This window comes from Eubalaena glacialis, chromosome 2 (assembly GCF_028564815.1).
Source record: "Eubalaena glacialis isolate mEubGla1 chromosome 2, mEubGla1.1.hap2.+ XY, whole genome shotgun sequence".
Lineage (NCBI taxonomy): Eukaryota > Metazoa > Chordata > Mammalia > Artiodactyla > Balaenidae > Eubalaena > Eubalaena glacialis.
Genome location: NC_083717.1, coordinates 142,468,850 through 142,485,051, shown reverse-complemented (window position 1 = coordinate 142,485,051; position 16,202 = coordinate 142,468,850). Strand labels below are relative to the sequence as shown.

The following is a 16,202-nucleotide window of genomic DNA, read 5'->3' as shown; positions in this document are numbered from 1 at the left end:
AATTATATTCTTTGGCTGGGGCTGAGGGTCGAGTTGATTGATTACAAAGGAATAGGAGGTAACTATCTACAGTGATGGAAATCTCCTATATCTTGATTGGCGATTACATAGTAATATATATTTTTCTAGACTCAGTGAAATCTGCACTTAAAATGTGTGCATTTTGTTGTATGTAAATTGTACCTCAAGTATTACTGAAAAGTGGATGATCTTTCCCAAATAAGATAGGGTTGGGAATAGGAGGTGTTTCATAGTATGAATGGCATTGTTTGATTTACTTTTGTCATGTATATACTTTTTCTAATCCATATTGTGTTATTTTTTTAAACATTTGGTTGTTCCTCAAGAATCGTTTGTTCCTTTTTCCTCCCCTAACCTCTAAATTACTTTCCTTTAGGAGGAGACAGTAAACTGGTCATCTTCACAGTAGTTCCTCTCCCCAAGATAACCACTACCATCTTTGCCCAACTGTATCTCTTACTTTAAGAGATAGTGACTGTTACATTAAGAATATTGAATGACCCAATATATTGGTAACAAAGGTCATGTATACAAGTGAAATCAGAAAGATATGAATCAGGTTTTGGAGAATTACCATTTTGTAAGCAAGACCGTCACTGCTGGGTAGAATAAAGGGAAGACAGAGATATCAGCATAACAGGGTAGGACACAGTATTCCAAAACTATTGCTCACAGCTTCCTTATATTATTTTGGGCAGGCATTAGATCCAGTTTGTAGAGGATAAGAAATGGTTCGAAATCACAGTTTCTCCTGAGAGAAAAGAATTTTTATAATATTCTCTGACACCAGAAAAGAATAAAGCAAAGAAACCCAAATGTAGATATCCACACATATGTATGTGAATATTACATGTTTAGTATTTCTATTCTTAAGAGTCTGTTTAGCACTTAGTACAGTTGGATTTTTTCAGTAGATATTGGGTGGTAATAAAATCAATCTGTGAAAGAATCAAAGGACTTTTTAGTTCAGTGGAATCAAAGCCATATCCCAAACCTCCAAGTGTCTGTTTAAGCACTTGGCCTTTGTCCATCACCCTGAAGGGATGATTAATGGATGAGAACAGTGCAAAACTTGTTCCAGAGACATGCCAGAAACCAGACTTAAGATGGTCAGGTGAGAGATTCCACAGATAATTGCCCACAACTTGATACGTTGTCTTTTCTCAAGGGATATTTTGTGACATAGCAGTAAGTTGAGAAAGTCGATAGAGGTTTTCTTTTTATAAATTCTTTTTGAATTTCAGACCAGAGGATATAACCAAAGTCTTATAATTTTACATTACTTATGTAAGCGTTACTTAAGAAATCACCTTCTTTCATCGTTCTAATGAACTTTGTCTATTTCTAAAGCACTGATCAAAATGACAGTTGCTAGTAGCCTCAGGATCTAACTGCAGGCAGATACTTGCTTTGCAGTCAGATCCAGACCAGTGCTTCTTAGCAATACGATAAGACAGTTATTTGTGCTTTAATCTTTTTCTTGCTCTAAGAGTCGTATTCACAGATCTTTTGGTTATTCTCAGAGAGTCACAGTTACTCAGTTTCAATGACTGGTTTCCTTTATTCACATCTAAATCCACTTTGTTAATTCAAGTTATATGTTTTGGAGAAAATAAATGTTCCTAGAAGATAAACAGCATACCTTCTGGGCTCCTCTCCAACTCACTTGAACACCTCTTACTCCCTGCCTCAATGATATTCCGCACATTCATACTCGGCAGTGGACCACCCACATGTGTGGCAGCGGTGCTTGCCAGGAAGTTAATGTGCTTCGTAAGTGCACCATTGAACAGTCAGTCCTCTCGGCCTGAGCGCTGCTGGGTCAGTTCAGCCATCCGTTCCCCCTCCGTGCACACCCCCCAACCAGTGGTCCTTTAAAGGAACCCAAGGCTTTTAGACACTTTGGAACTTTTCAGTTTTTAGGGAACGTAAAGCTTTAGGAAAGGCTGAATTATTTGCAGCTTATTATATATTCATTATTTCTGAGTTAAATGCTTAACAAGTACATGTAGTTCTCATTCTAGAGATTTAGTCAATCCTTATCTTTATAAATTCCTGACTTGATAATACTTTCAGATAATGATATAATATGTCACATCTGGTTGAGTCCCAAGGGTAAATTGTGGTTTAAGTTTCCATACTCACAATGGGCAGAGTAGGGAAGTAAGGATCCTTGTTAGATTACTGGGAGTAGCATCTTATCAGGAAATCCACCAGCCTGTACAGTCTTTGTGTGTGAATTAGGAAAAAGGTGCCCCTTTCTTCAAGCAGTTGTAACTCCCATACCAGGGCACAAGTGGCTGCAACAGAAACAGAGCCTGGATTTCAGCCCTTCTCACCCTTTTAGCCAGTCACGCATGGTAGAGAGCAACCCTATCCAAAGACGTTGGGTGTTAGAATAAAAAGGGCTTCGGATACAGATTCAGAATGCAGCTTTGTTACTCCACAGTTGCTTACTATAGGACAATTTGTTTAAGATCGCTAATCTTCACTTTCATCTTTCACAAAAGGAAAATGGTAAGAATATTCTCATCCTGCAGGGGATTGTGAATATTAAGAAACACAATGTATGCAAGTGGTTAGCATGGTGCCTGGCAAATAACAAAAATTAACCACCTAAGTGCCTTTAATAATCTTATTTTTGTCTAGGAGAGATCAAGCATCAATTCTTCTTTAAGCCAAAAAGAACTGTTTTATTCCATAGATTAAGCTTTCTCCTAATGTCACAATTAGAATATTTTCTGTGTACAGGTAAAACACTGCAAGCAGGCTTACAAAAAGGAAGACCCCAGAGGAAAGCATTTCATGAGAATTTTATGAGAAGTTGTATATCTACAGACATATACATGCTATATGAAAAGAAAAATCCAAACTGAGCAAAAATAAATTGAATCTCTAATATTGCATTGTCTGTGGGATTTTTTCCTTGTTTGGGCATATTCTATTTCAAATTTGAACACTGGTATGTTTTTCACATACTGTTTCTCTTACATGATTCAGATTTACACAAAATTTCCCCACACTGTACACAACCTCAAGGGAGAATTTCTCTGACTGTCCCTTTGATGGAAGCTGGAATAAGAAAGAAAGGGCAGGAGAGCCTAAAGTGACTGGCTTTTGAATGATATGTGAGACGTCTTTTGAGGATTCCTAGAAAAAGGAAAGGAAAAGTTTTGAAGTCTTATAAAAATGTGGGCCCTAGTAAATAAGCAGAGATTTTGGTTATTCCATATCTTGACTCATAAGTATCCATGTATATTTGAGGGGAATGCATATAGCATTTCTGTTTCCTTTCTGGGCCATATAAGAATTAGCATTTGAGTTTATGAATAAATGATTGCTAGCTACTTCAGTGATTTGATTTTCTAGCAACATTTCTTAGGCGTGGGATGTATAGGACTGGCGAGGGGAAATGGTCAGAGAACAGGGATGTAATCACTATTTTTATAAAACAGTGCACTTGCTACAAAATAGGAGATTTGTGCTTAGCCCAGGAACTGGGCACCATGTATATTTAATCATTTTCTGTTTCTGAATCTGCTTCTGTTTTGTGAAATTTAATGATCTATAGAATTTCTTCTGCAACCTCAATTGTCTGTGCTTCCCATGCCAGCACATACATACATATTATAGAGTTGGCTCATTAACAAGCATAGTTGTGATATATGAAAGAAATGGCATAACTCTTGAAAGGATAGCAAAAGAGCATCACAAAATCAACCTAGAGCCATGATTGTGACATAGCCAAATGTGGTACTCCAGATAGCTACTCCGACCTTGGCTTCCCTCACCAATGACAAAGTTTGGTGTGTGCTTGCCTCACCCACTGACAGTTGACATGTACCATGTATTAATGAAATGTTTTTCTAAAATATAAAATGAAGCAAAATAGTCTTGTATTCTGCCTTGGGAGTATTTGCTGCAATATTTCTGAAAAGAGAGATTTCTAATAATTTCATTTTATCCTAACATTCCTGAAATAAAATACATTGAGGAAGGTAGGGATGATCAGACCCTCTCAGTCTGAAAGCCAGCTTCCTTTGCATATTTAGGTGAATGGTGTAACCTCTCTTCCTTCTCACAAAATATTCATTCGGATCTTTTTGAGGGATGATCTGCAGACCAGACAAGGACAGTAGTCTGCATTATTTCATTAATTATGATATTCATATTAACTTTCCAGATTTGCAGTTCAAGCCAAGTATATCCCTCTGCATATTTGCCCTTCCAACTTCTGTGAAGACTAAAAGAAGTTAATATTTGTGGAAGTACTTTTTAACTGTAAATTCCTATATAAATTAGAGATACAGTTTTCATCTCTCAAGATGTTTCTTGCTTCATGAGTCCATGGTTGTAGTGGTAAATTATAATAGAATAACTTTTAACAGCAGTCCTAGACATATAATTCTGGTAGGTGTCTCAAATACTTGACAGAATAGTAGTGAGCAAAGGCCCTTGGGCCAACTCTATTTTGTACAAGGGGATAATTGAAGTACAGAATTTAAGAGCTGCCTTTTCTTCTTTCTCTCAGGTCAACCATCTTTATTCCCAGAGGAGCTCTCCAGATTATTTTTCTTTAGAACATGTGGTTTTCAATACACATAACACTTACTTAGATATTTCCAAGTAAAATATCAATGGATTTATAATTTTTATTTCTAAACTTTCTCTAAACCCTTAGCAGTTTCCTATTTACATGCCTAATGTGAAAGCTAATTGTTTCATCAAATCCAAATCATCTTTTAAATTTTTTGGACCAGATCCTAATCTAAGCCTATTTTGGAAAAAAAAACCCTCATATTATTCATATTTAACATCATTTTTGGCAAAGTACATTCAGGGCTTTAGAGTAAAAGGGTTATTCATTTAAGTTAAAATGTTGTCTGGTAAGTGCATGCATTTATTTTATATTACCCAAGACAACCATATATATTTGGTGTGTAAGCCAGTAACTACTTTGCATAAATATTTTGTTTTCTAGGCTGATGCCTAAAAGGGGTCAGAGGTGACTCAATTGTGTTGAAATAGTGCTTCATTGAAGTTTTAAAAAAATAAATTAGAACTCTTTTAAATTTGTCTAGTTTAGTTTTTAAGTTGCTTCAAGTGCCTGTGCTTTTAAACAGTAACAATGGAACCAAACTATGGAACTCTTCCTAGAGAATTTTATTTTACATTTTTTTCTTTTTTTTTTTTCTTTATGGGAGAAGGTACAGTGTGAGATTAATGTTTATTAAATACTTATTATTTCCCCAGTGCTATCATAGGTATTTTATATAGACTATGTCAAATAATTTAAATAGAATAAATTTTATATTTTCATCCATTGGGATCTCCAGAGATATCTTTTTAACCTAACTGCTTCATAAAATAATTATTATTTTTGAGAGCCAAAAAACCTAATAGAGTCCTTACCAGGAACAAATGAATCTATCATTATTTGCTGACTATACTATATTCATTAATTCTTTATTCTATTAAATAAAGAATCTTGACTTTATATGGTAGATCCCTACTCAAATAAAATCATGCACCCTTCTGAGAAGTATCTTAAATTGGGGGAGAATTTTTACAGTGGGAAACATATCACATTAGCTTCCAACTGAGATGGATATACATGGCTTGAGCATTTAGTGATTTGTTAAAATGAATCCTTTTCTTGCAAGAATTACCAAGCCATATTACTTCTGAAAATCCTACCTGATTGCCTACCTATTGCAACCTGAGTGATTTGTATCCTAATAACCAAGGGCAGGATTCTTGGTAAGTTATACAGTCTTTGCGCCTGATCATCATTTTCAGTTTCTACTTCCTAGCAAATACACCTGGAGACCATATTCTTTGGTCTTATTTTAATGGCCTCTGCCTTCCTAGAGATTATGGAAAAGGCTAAATTATTAGTATATGAAGATGATTTTAGGAGAGTGTATAAAATTGGATCGTGTGTTCATTCCATGTTTCAAGAAATGAGGTAAAAATGATATTTTAATTTAGACAATTTGAACTCATTATAGTTAAATAATTTTCCGAGTAGATATTTCTATAAACATATTTACTCTAAATATCTAATCATATAGGAAGTATCTGTAAAGGAAAATTGAATTATATGATAGGATATTATATTCAAGTGAACTTATTGAAGCAAACTGTGAAAAGACTAAGTTAGTTTTGCACACAAGTCTTAAGTATCTTCTTTTAATGTTTTTTTGTTAATTAGGAAAAAAGCATTGGTATCTATGTAATTTTAATTACTTAATACTCTTACACTTCATGCTAACACATTTTAATAAATAGTATGAATTTTATGAAGATGTTTCATGAGAATCTTGATATATGGCATTTTCTCTGAATGCATTTTATAAGGTTATGTTAATAATAACTAATCAACTTTGCACCTATGTGGATCAAGAAAGAATAACTGAGATTTGTCAACTTCTAAGTAATATACAAACACATTATTCCATTTTGCTCTACGTCAGTTTTTGTTATTCCAATAATAAACTTTATTGATCTATTGATTATTCCAGCAAATTTTGTTTATTTAAATAAAACTTTAAAGGAAATTTGTGTAAAGGCTTTCACTGCAACAAAACTGACAACATCATCTTATTTATCCTAAAAAAGACCCTAAAAATAAATTGAAAGGAATTGGGCTAAAATACTCCTTTCTACATTACAACTGGAAAATGATGAAATAGTCTTTCAAGGTCCTACTGAAATTGGTTATACATATTTGAGTGTTCTGTTCTGGGGAGATATTTTCATTAATAGTAACAAGTTTAAAAATCTTTTCCCAGTCAACAAAATTTTAGTTAATGTACTTGTGATGACAACTCTGTAAGCATAAGTACTTGAATTACTGCTCACTCCACCCCAAAAAATACAGATGCAAATGACCATTTACATGAAAATTTTCAGTAGAGTTTTTTTTTTTTTTTTTAAATATATGGGCCTTTACGAGTAATGATACCTGGCAACCATATGCAGTATATTTTTTAAATTTATTATTTATTTATTTATTTTTTTTGGCTGTGTTGGGTCTTCGTTTCTGTGCGAGGGCTTTCTCTAGTTGTGGCAAGTGGGGGCCACTCTTCATCGCGGTGCGTGGGCCTCTCACTATCGCGGCCTCTCTTGTTGCGGAGCACAGGCTCCAGACGCGCAGGCTCAGTAGTTGTGGCTCACGGGCCTAGTTGCTCCGCGGCATGTGGGATCTTCCCAGACCAGGGCTTGAACCCGTGTCCCCTGCATTAGCAGGCAGTTTCTCAACCACTGCGCCACTAGGGAAGCCCCAGTAGAGATATTTTTTGAGTTCAATTGGTTTTCTTCATATCCTCAGCTGAGGGGACAGTATATAAAAAATGTATCTGCCATCAAAGTGTTTATAATCTATTAAATAAAAGATAAATTAACATAACCATAGAAAGGGGGCAAATATTATAATTTGGGCAGTGCATGGAGTTAGTACAGCATGTTAACAGCCACCACTGTATCAAAACGATGCAAGATGTAATAATAAGGATTTTATGAATAATTCTGAATCCTATTTTTTATTTGTCCTTATACAGGGTCTTATATAGAATAATTTAAGCATGAGAAATGAGTGCTTTATTTTAGTCAACGTTTTCTTTTAAAGGCTTTAAAATTTGTGATGTTTTAAATACCTCATTAAATCTCTATTCTAAATATTATTTTTATTTACAATTTTTTTTGTTTAATGATGTTGATATATCAGAGAATAACACATTGAATACCAAAAGGCTATGATATAGTAGTTGACCATTTTGGGGGGTGAATACACTAATGATATAGTAAATCTATTTCAATTTGCTCTAGAGAATTTTTTTTAAGTATTGTTTGTATACATCTGCAAACTATAATTGGTTCTTTTAATCAAATGTCTATGAGAGATAAACTAAATTCTCTTAAAATTTATTAAAGTCTTTGTCAACATGTAGCTACTACATGTGAGAATATTGAACTTCTAAGTATTTTCATTTTGGGCACTTTTTTTAATTCCTTGGGTTGTTTGAATACTTATGAAAGATATAGATTTTCAGCTGTGAGTACGTACAATTGGAGAGACATGGCCAATTCTGAAAATCATAAAATTTGGAATATTATTAACATGTGAACTCATTGGATAAGTAGAAGAATTTTGAATTTGTATTATATTACCCTCTCAAATTATATCATCTTGAACTACATGAATTAGTAGTATCTATAATATCATAGTTGAATAGTTGTGACAGATATCTTATGATCACAATTTAAAGCCTTAGAATACTTACTATCTGACCCTTTACACAAAAAGTTTGCTGAAGCCTGGTTTAGAAGGTGGTCTGGTAGAGTCACAATTACCTTAGGCATCCTTGAGGAGAAAGGGAGCAAGTTACAGAGTTTCTTAACTTTTTCTTCCCTGGTATATCAATATTTATGTTAACATATCCTTATCAAAGCTCTCAAAATAATATTTTAAACTACAATCATAAATAAAAACATGTAAATGCTCTATCAATTTTATAGTAATTATCCCATTTTATTTTCTCTTTGCAAAAATCATCCTAAATATCATATTGATGGATTAATATTAAAAACATAGGCATGCCTAGGGAAGGTTGTTCTTGGTCAGTAGCATTAAATTTATTTAATGGCTATAATTAAATTAAAACTGGCTTTATTTAGAGATATTATCTATTATACCACAATTCTGTTTTTTTTTTTAAAAATGTATGTGTGTGAAAATTGAAACATCAATATTATTCTAAAACAACAAGGCGGTAGTTGCTTTATATTGTTCAGTCCACTCTATTGGCCCCAGTTACATTATGTCTAAATCTGGGAAAGGGCCTCTAATCAGAAAAATAAAAATGATCATACAGAAAATATTTTCAGGAGTACAGATATATAGGTGTAGTATTACAATGTGTTTTCCTAATTAAACGTTAAGTATGGTAGTATAAATATTTATCATTGAAGAAAGAGTAATTAAAGAAAGGAAGGATAGTTGTGATTTGGGTACCAAAAGGTAAGAATTGATAAGCAGGTAGAAATTACACCAAGAAAGCATTTCAGTTTAAGGAGTCAAAATGTGTGAGGATAAAACTAGAGTTTTAGGAACTTTCAGTCACTGGCAAGCTGAGTCACTAGAATGTAGGCAAGCGAAACGCAATATGGAGAAAAGTTTACTGACTCATTTATACAGTACTGAGATTGCTGTTTTTACTGATCTTGCTGTTATGTGGCACCTCATTTCTAACATCTCATCTTAATTGGCCCATTAACCTCATCTCCTATGGGCTTAAAATTCCAGCTCCCAAGGATACAAACACCAGCAACACTCCTTTTCTCCCTAAGCTCCTATTCAGTGTCTGATTTTCAGTTCTTTGTTTTTTGACCTCTAAGAAACAATTCCCTTTCTGCTTGCAAGCTTAGGAATGCATGTAAGAAAGATTTTTGTTATACTTTAATCTAACATTTTTAGACTAGGAAAGTGACATGTCATATATTCTTAATATATCTTTTACTTTGAGGTTTATGCATAAAATAATATTTTGAAAACTCAATTTACTCACTTTTGAGAAGCTATTTGCAAAATGGAATAAATGTACTTTTATATAAATTTTTAAATTTGAACAATTAAATTATTCTCTATATCTAAGAATATTTTAAAATCCAAAATCTGTAGATAATCATACATATCTAAAAATCATCTGCTAATTTAGATAATGAATGTAGTTCTAGGTCAGTTAGTTTAAAATGATTTAAATTCAAACAATGTTGCATAAAAATAAAAGTAGACTATAAAAGAGAATGAAAAAAATTTTTGGCGTGCTTGCTAGAAGGACAAAAAAAATGCCTGAAGGATAAAAAAGAAGAAAAATTATGAATTCTTTCCCTGTTGAACCAGCAGATGTCATGTTTCGTTGTTACAGCCTAAGATTATTATAAGGGCATTTCCTTAGTATTACTATGTGTACTATGTGCTTCTTACAAAACGAGTGTATAAATATTAAATATGATTAGCTCTGAAATCAGAGAACAAATTTGTGGGTTTTTTTTTTTTTTTTTACTTTTAAGATAGATTTCTCAAACAAAGTCAGAAAGCATTTTTCCTTTATCAAGTTTATCCAAAAGAGGTTTAGTACAAAGTATGCTCTGAGACGTAGCAAGCATATTTACATTTAACTATAGCTACACAAAATCATTTCTTATCAGTAATTATTTGTTACTAATCAATATTATTTATGCACCAGCTAAAAAAGCTTTTTTCATCTTTAATTCTAAGGTGGTACAATTATTCAACTAAAATAAAACTTTATATCAACATCCATATATCATCACCATATCTATTCTGTCCCAAAATTTATCTGTCATATGAGACACTGGAACTGGTCATCTCTATTTCTTTTTCCAATCTAATATTTCATGAAAAAATATTACATATGGTGTCACTCATATGTAATGCAGACATGTCAATGCAAATAAAATTAAGTATTTTCAAAAAATACATTGAAAAGCCTTCGTAACAATCTGTAATTAAAAATAAAGATGAAGATAAAATTTTATAGTAAAATTGGATCTATTTAGAATATTCAAATGAGGGTTAAATTGTAGCTTAATTTTTCACAACCTTGAAAATAGATTTTGATAAACAAATTCATGTTATTCACAAGGTCATGAGAATTTTTTTTTTAACTTCAGTGTCAAACTGCTTCAATAACCTGAAAAGTATTTATTTAGATAAACAATCAGTTCTAGTATTATGACAATTTGCATTTATGACATGCAGCTAGTTTACCCTTCTGGCAGTCAACAAAAAGCAGGATTAGAGTATAGATAATAGAAACATTAAATGGAATTTATAAATAAGTGTGCTTAAAACAATTGAAATAATACAAGAAACAGTAGGCAAATGTTTCATAGCACCCTAGAGATTTGAGACTGTGCCTTACCTTAATGGCCATTTTGTGGACAGTCACGCACCCATCTCGACCCTGCTAAATGGCAGTTAGGTATTGACTAAATACCTCTAGTGAAGGGAAAATCATCCGTATTCAGAGAGGATTGCTAGAACATTTCTAAGTCAAAATATGTATCCTTTAATAGCCACTCACTGGCATTCATCTTATTTCATAGATCTGTTCAAATTTAGCCTGTGATGGAGTTTCAACTCTCAGAAAACTTCATTTGCCAGTTTTTGAGAGATTTTTTTTTTCCTTTTCCATGCTAAATAGACTTTATTCTCTTCTCATTTCTATTTGAATGTATCATTCATTTTATGAAAAAAGTGATACTTAGAACTAAATCTTATACCCCTTGTATTTTCCTCTTGGCTAAAAAACAAAAGCAAGCCCCTCTTCTCCCTGTGCCCCTCAAAAAAAAAAAAATACAATAAGCAAAATGAAAAACCAACCACTGAGACTCTTATCTCCTCAATTCAATCTAGACACTAATGTCTAATGAAAACACTCTAAGTTGACATTTCTCACTTAAAAAGCTCATTACTTCATTTATAGGTTTTGGATGCTTATTTTTAATCAAAACCCCTGGCTCTTTATCTAGGCTACTACTAAATGTACCTCCTCAATAACAGTTTGGGAAATTTGGTCTCAAATACAGGTTGTCAATGATGTTTTGGATATTGATTCCTTCATTCAGTATATTGTGTTCCTGTCATCTAGATTTTGCTAAGTGTTGTGAACTGAATCTGTGCTATCATTTAGTTAGTAATAAGTAAAAATATCATACAAGATACAGAAGAAATAAAATGAATGTGATGACTCTTTTCCAGAGACCTCCTTCTATGCAAGATTGTTTGTATAGAGTTGATAATCCATTTTCAATAAAACTGAATGAATATTCATAGAACATTTTTTAATGCACACAGTGTTGATGTAGGAGACTTTTCCAAATGTTACTAAAATTCAGATATTTAATTCAATGTATTTAATTTTACTAGTAAATTTGTCAAAAATTAAATTCAGTTCATCTGACATTTTTTCCTGGTGAACCTCACCAGGGTAATAGAGACCATCACTTTCATTCTTAGTGTTCAACATTCATACTTTAACTATCTGTTATAAATTCTTATGAATCAACTCTTCTGCAATCCCTAGATGATAGATGACTAATGATGAAGAAAAAGAAAAAAACAAGTAAGATATATTCCTGCATACAGGAACCCAGGAGGAAAACCCCAGGAGGACATTTAATATTTAATCTAATTTAAAAAAAATCTGTTGAATAATGTACAACTTATTAAATCATAATCCAGTAAAAATTGCAAAGCTATTTGAAAAGTTGGAGAAAATGTAAGCAATTTCCAGGAAAACAGAGGCCATACCTCCTCGTTCATTGCCTAGAACACTACTTGGCATTCAGTAGGCTCTAACTAAATATTGATGTAATAAATAAATGTATTATTGGTAAAAAATAGATGGTGTGAAAAAAATCTATATTTCAGAATATCAAAAAGTTGGGGGACTTCCCTGGTGGCGCAGTGGTTAAGAATCTGCCTGCCAGTGCAGGGGGCACAGGATCAATTCCCTGGTCCAGGAAGATCCCACATGCCTGGGAGCAACTAAGCCCGTGCGCCACAACTACTGAGCTTGTGTTCTAGAGCCTGAGAGCCACAACTACTGAGCCCACGCACCACAACTACTGAAGCCTGCACGCCTAGAGCCCATGATCGGCAACAGCAGAAGCCACCACAATGAGAAGCCCACACACCACCATGAATAGTAGCCCCTGCTCACCGCAACTAGAGAAAGCCCGCATGCAACAATGAAGACCCAATGCAGCCAAAAATTAATTAATTAATTAATTAAAAAAAAAAAGTTGGACATATAATTCCCATGGTCTGTGCATTTTTCTATTTGGCAATTAAAAGACAAAAACTGAGATGGTTTATGTATGTTACATATACTATGTATACCTCACATATCCTTAAAATCTAAATAAAAACCTTTTTTGTTATTGACCAAAGTTCTTGTGTTGTTAAGTTTTTGTTTGGTTAATTTCAATTTAGTGACCAAAGACATGGATAATATAAACACAAATTGTCATCTTCACCGATTTTTTTTTTGACAGAGTTGATCATTTACTTGCTGATATACTTCTTTTTTATCTATTTATTTTTTTTCTGGAATATAGTTGATTTACAATACTATATTAACCTCAGGTGTACAACATAATGATTCACTATTTTTATAGATTATACTCCATTTAAAGTTATTATAAAATGATGGTATATTTCCCTGTGCTGTACAGTATATCCTTGTTGCTTATTTTATACATAGTAGTTTGTGTCTCTTAATCCCATACCCCTATCTCACTGATATACTTCTTTTGATTTCTAGGATGCCACATTTTAAATTTGCCTCCTGTTCACTGGTTGTTCTGTCTCAGGCCTTTGTGGGGTTTGTTATCTCCTCCCATATCTTTTAACCTTGGATTGCCCCAGTGGTCGGACCTTAGCCTTTCTCTCTATCCACACACACTCCCTTGGTGATCTCATCAGTCTCACGGCTTAAATTTAAACTCTTATCTATACACCTATGGTTAGCAAGATTATATCGCCAACCCTGGCCTCTCCTGAATTCTAGTCAAGTGTATCCCACTTAATGGCTCCATTTAGATCATTTAAATTGTTCAAAAATAATTTCCTGATCTTCTCCCCCCAAATTTGATCCTCCCATAGCTTTACATATCAGTTGATGGAAACTTCATTCTTCTGGTTGCTTAGACCAAAAAACTTGCAGTCATCCTTGATTCTTCTCTTCCTCTTACACTGCTTATACAACCAACCAGGAAATCTTCTTGCATCTCTTCTCAAATTCTCCAGAAATTGATTAGATTTTAATCACATGACTTTTTAAATACAAGAATTACTTATGGAACATGAAGTAGAAAGTAATAAAAGGGCGTAAAGAATAAGTAAGTATGTTTAACTGTAACATGTCATTTAAATTTAAGGACTCTTTCTGTTTTTAGGAAAGGCCTATGCTCCAGAATTCTATTACGATACCTACAATCCTGTGTGGCAGAACAGACACCGTGTTTACTCCTACAGTCTACAGTGGACTCAAATGAATCCTGATGCAGTAGATCGGATCGTTGCATACCGGTTGGGTATTAGACAGGTGAGGAATTTAATTGTCTTCTTTTGTGTGTGTGTGATCCTCTGTGAAGACCTTATTACTATGATGTGTTGCTATAAAGTTTTAATCAATTTGCATGAATTCCAGAAGATATTTTTCTATATCAAAGGTAATATTACCTTACCCAGAACTGTTCCAAATTATTTACAAATCTTTGAAATTAATTTATGCATTTTTCACTATGACAGGAGACATATTAAAGTGAGCTTTCTGAAATCCTTCATCATTACATGTTCTATAGAAATTACATGGTATAATTTCTGTGAAAGAAACTTATTTAAGATGTTCTCACACTTACCTATAGTGCATAATTCTTTGTCTTGTTTCCTAAGCTAGAAATTCTACATATTTTTATTCTAAGAGGTTCAAACTATATATAGGATTTTTAAAAGCTAATTTAATGTGTCTGTAGAATAGAAATGTTTTGGTAAAATGAGAAGAAACAATGAAATATGATGTTTTCCTAAGGTAGCTGAAGATTATAGATTGTGTAAAAATATCATAACTTTTTCAAATGAACCACTGTTAAACTCAGTTATCCTTCATTGGTATAAATGATATTTTTGAAATTTAAATGTAGGTCTTTACATTATTTCCTGTTACATAGTAGGTTATCTGGAGTGACTATTTCAGCATAACAAAACGTTTTTGAAGATTTATTTGATTACCACATAAGCTATTAGCTCTCTTTCACATCTTTGTATTATCTATAGATTTGTAAAATGTGTTTTCCACTTCCTTAGCTAAATCACACAATAGCATTTTGAGTTTGGATAGTAGAAAGGACAGAATTTGCTTGGAGAAAGATTGGTCGACCATCAGCAATCCACTCAGTGTTACTATCCTAAGACCAATGATTTTTTAATCTTGTTAACAAAGTTATAATAAAAGACTATGTAAGATACATCATTAAAATTAAGATACATTGTAAGTTGAATATTCTTATCCTTCTTGTCTAAGTATTCACAGGTCACAGACATGGTAGACAGGAGTGGATCATTCAGAAACTTTCTTTATTGCTCTCATTTACTTTGGTCCCTAAGTAAATCTGAGTAAATCCCAAATCCATATCAAAATTGTTTGTTGTACTCATTCTAATTTAATGATAATTGTTCTTGATAGAGAAGATAGAAAAAAGAAAGATCAGCAGTCTCCCTCGGTTTATGGGCTTATCCCTTTCTTTTTCTTTTCTCAACACAGTTAATATTTTTAGATCTTTTATATTTGGAGCATCTTAGCACATTCTTGACTTTAGACACCTCACATTCATTTCCAAGTCCTTACTACATGATTTGTTCATTCACATTCATCTTTTATTACCTATGTTTTCAAAAAACTAAGAACCTAATACCAAATTGCTATTTGTAAAATTGAATCATTTTATTTAGGTGTCTTTTCCTTTTTTCTGGTGATAGGTTTTGTTGCAACAATAGAGTCAGAATTTCATCTTTAGTTTCTCACTTTCTTCCTCAGCTATATTTTTTTGGAGTGTCTGGGTAACTGCCCTTTGCTTCCTGTATGCTGTAGGGCTGCCTGTTTTAATCTGCCGAATTAATTTACCCAACCCTACTCATCATTCCTTTCTTTTACGCTAACAGTCTTCTAAACCTTCGTTCCCAAAGTCTCCATTATGTATGCAAGTCACCTTCTCCATAAGTCACATTTAACAGAATGATTACCAACTCTGTCCTCCCCCTCAACTGGAGCGATTTTAGCAGAATTAGACTTCCTCCTAAGAGGCATCCACCTAATTAAAGCCCTTCCTTCTCATCCATATCTTGTACTAGTTATTAATACACTACCTTCTATAATTTTTTTTGCTAGGATTGCTATGCTATTTTCCAATGACAGTTTCTCTTCTTAGATTTTCCTTTCCTGATATGAGCATCTCCGCTAAATTCCTGTCTTTATGTTTCCTGATCATAAAACTAGTATATAACTCCCTGATATGCAGTGACACACATTTCCCAGTCTGTGTTCATCCTTGTGAACAAACTAGTTAGGTAATTTCCCCCTACTCTGCTA

The 16,202-nt window shown here is 33.2% G+C and overlaps 1 protein-coding gene across 1 annotated transcript in view; it reads left to right on the top strand.

The window, feature by feature from the left end:
* The window catches only part of MDGA2 (MAM domain containing glycosylphosphatidylinositol anchor 2), an 811,172-nt gene that overhangs the window by 709,157 nt on the left and 85,813 nt on the right, over positions 1–16,202 (top strand). Inside the window, exon 10 of the mRNA XM_061182503.1 lies at positions 14,011–14,159. Coding sequence (XP_061038486.1) covers positions 14,011–14,159 — 149 coding nt within the window. The remainder of the gene's footprint in view (positions 1–14,010; positions 14,160–16,202) is intronic.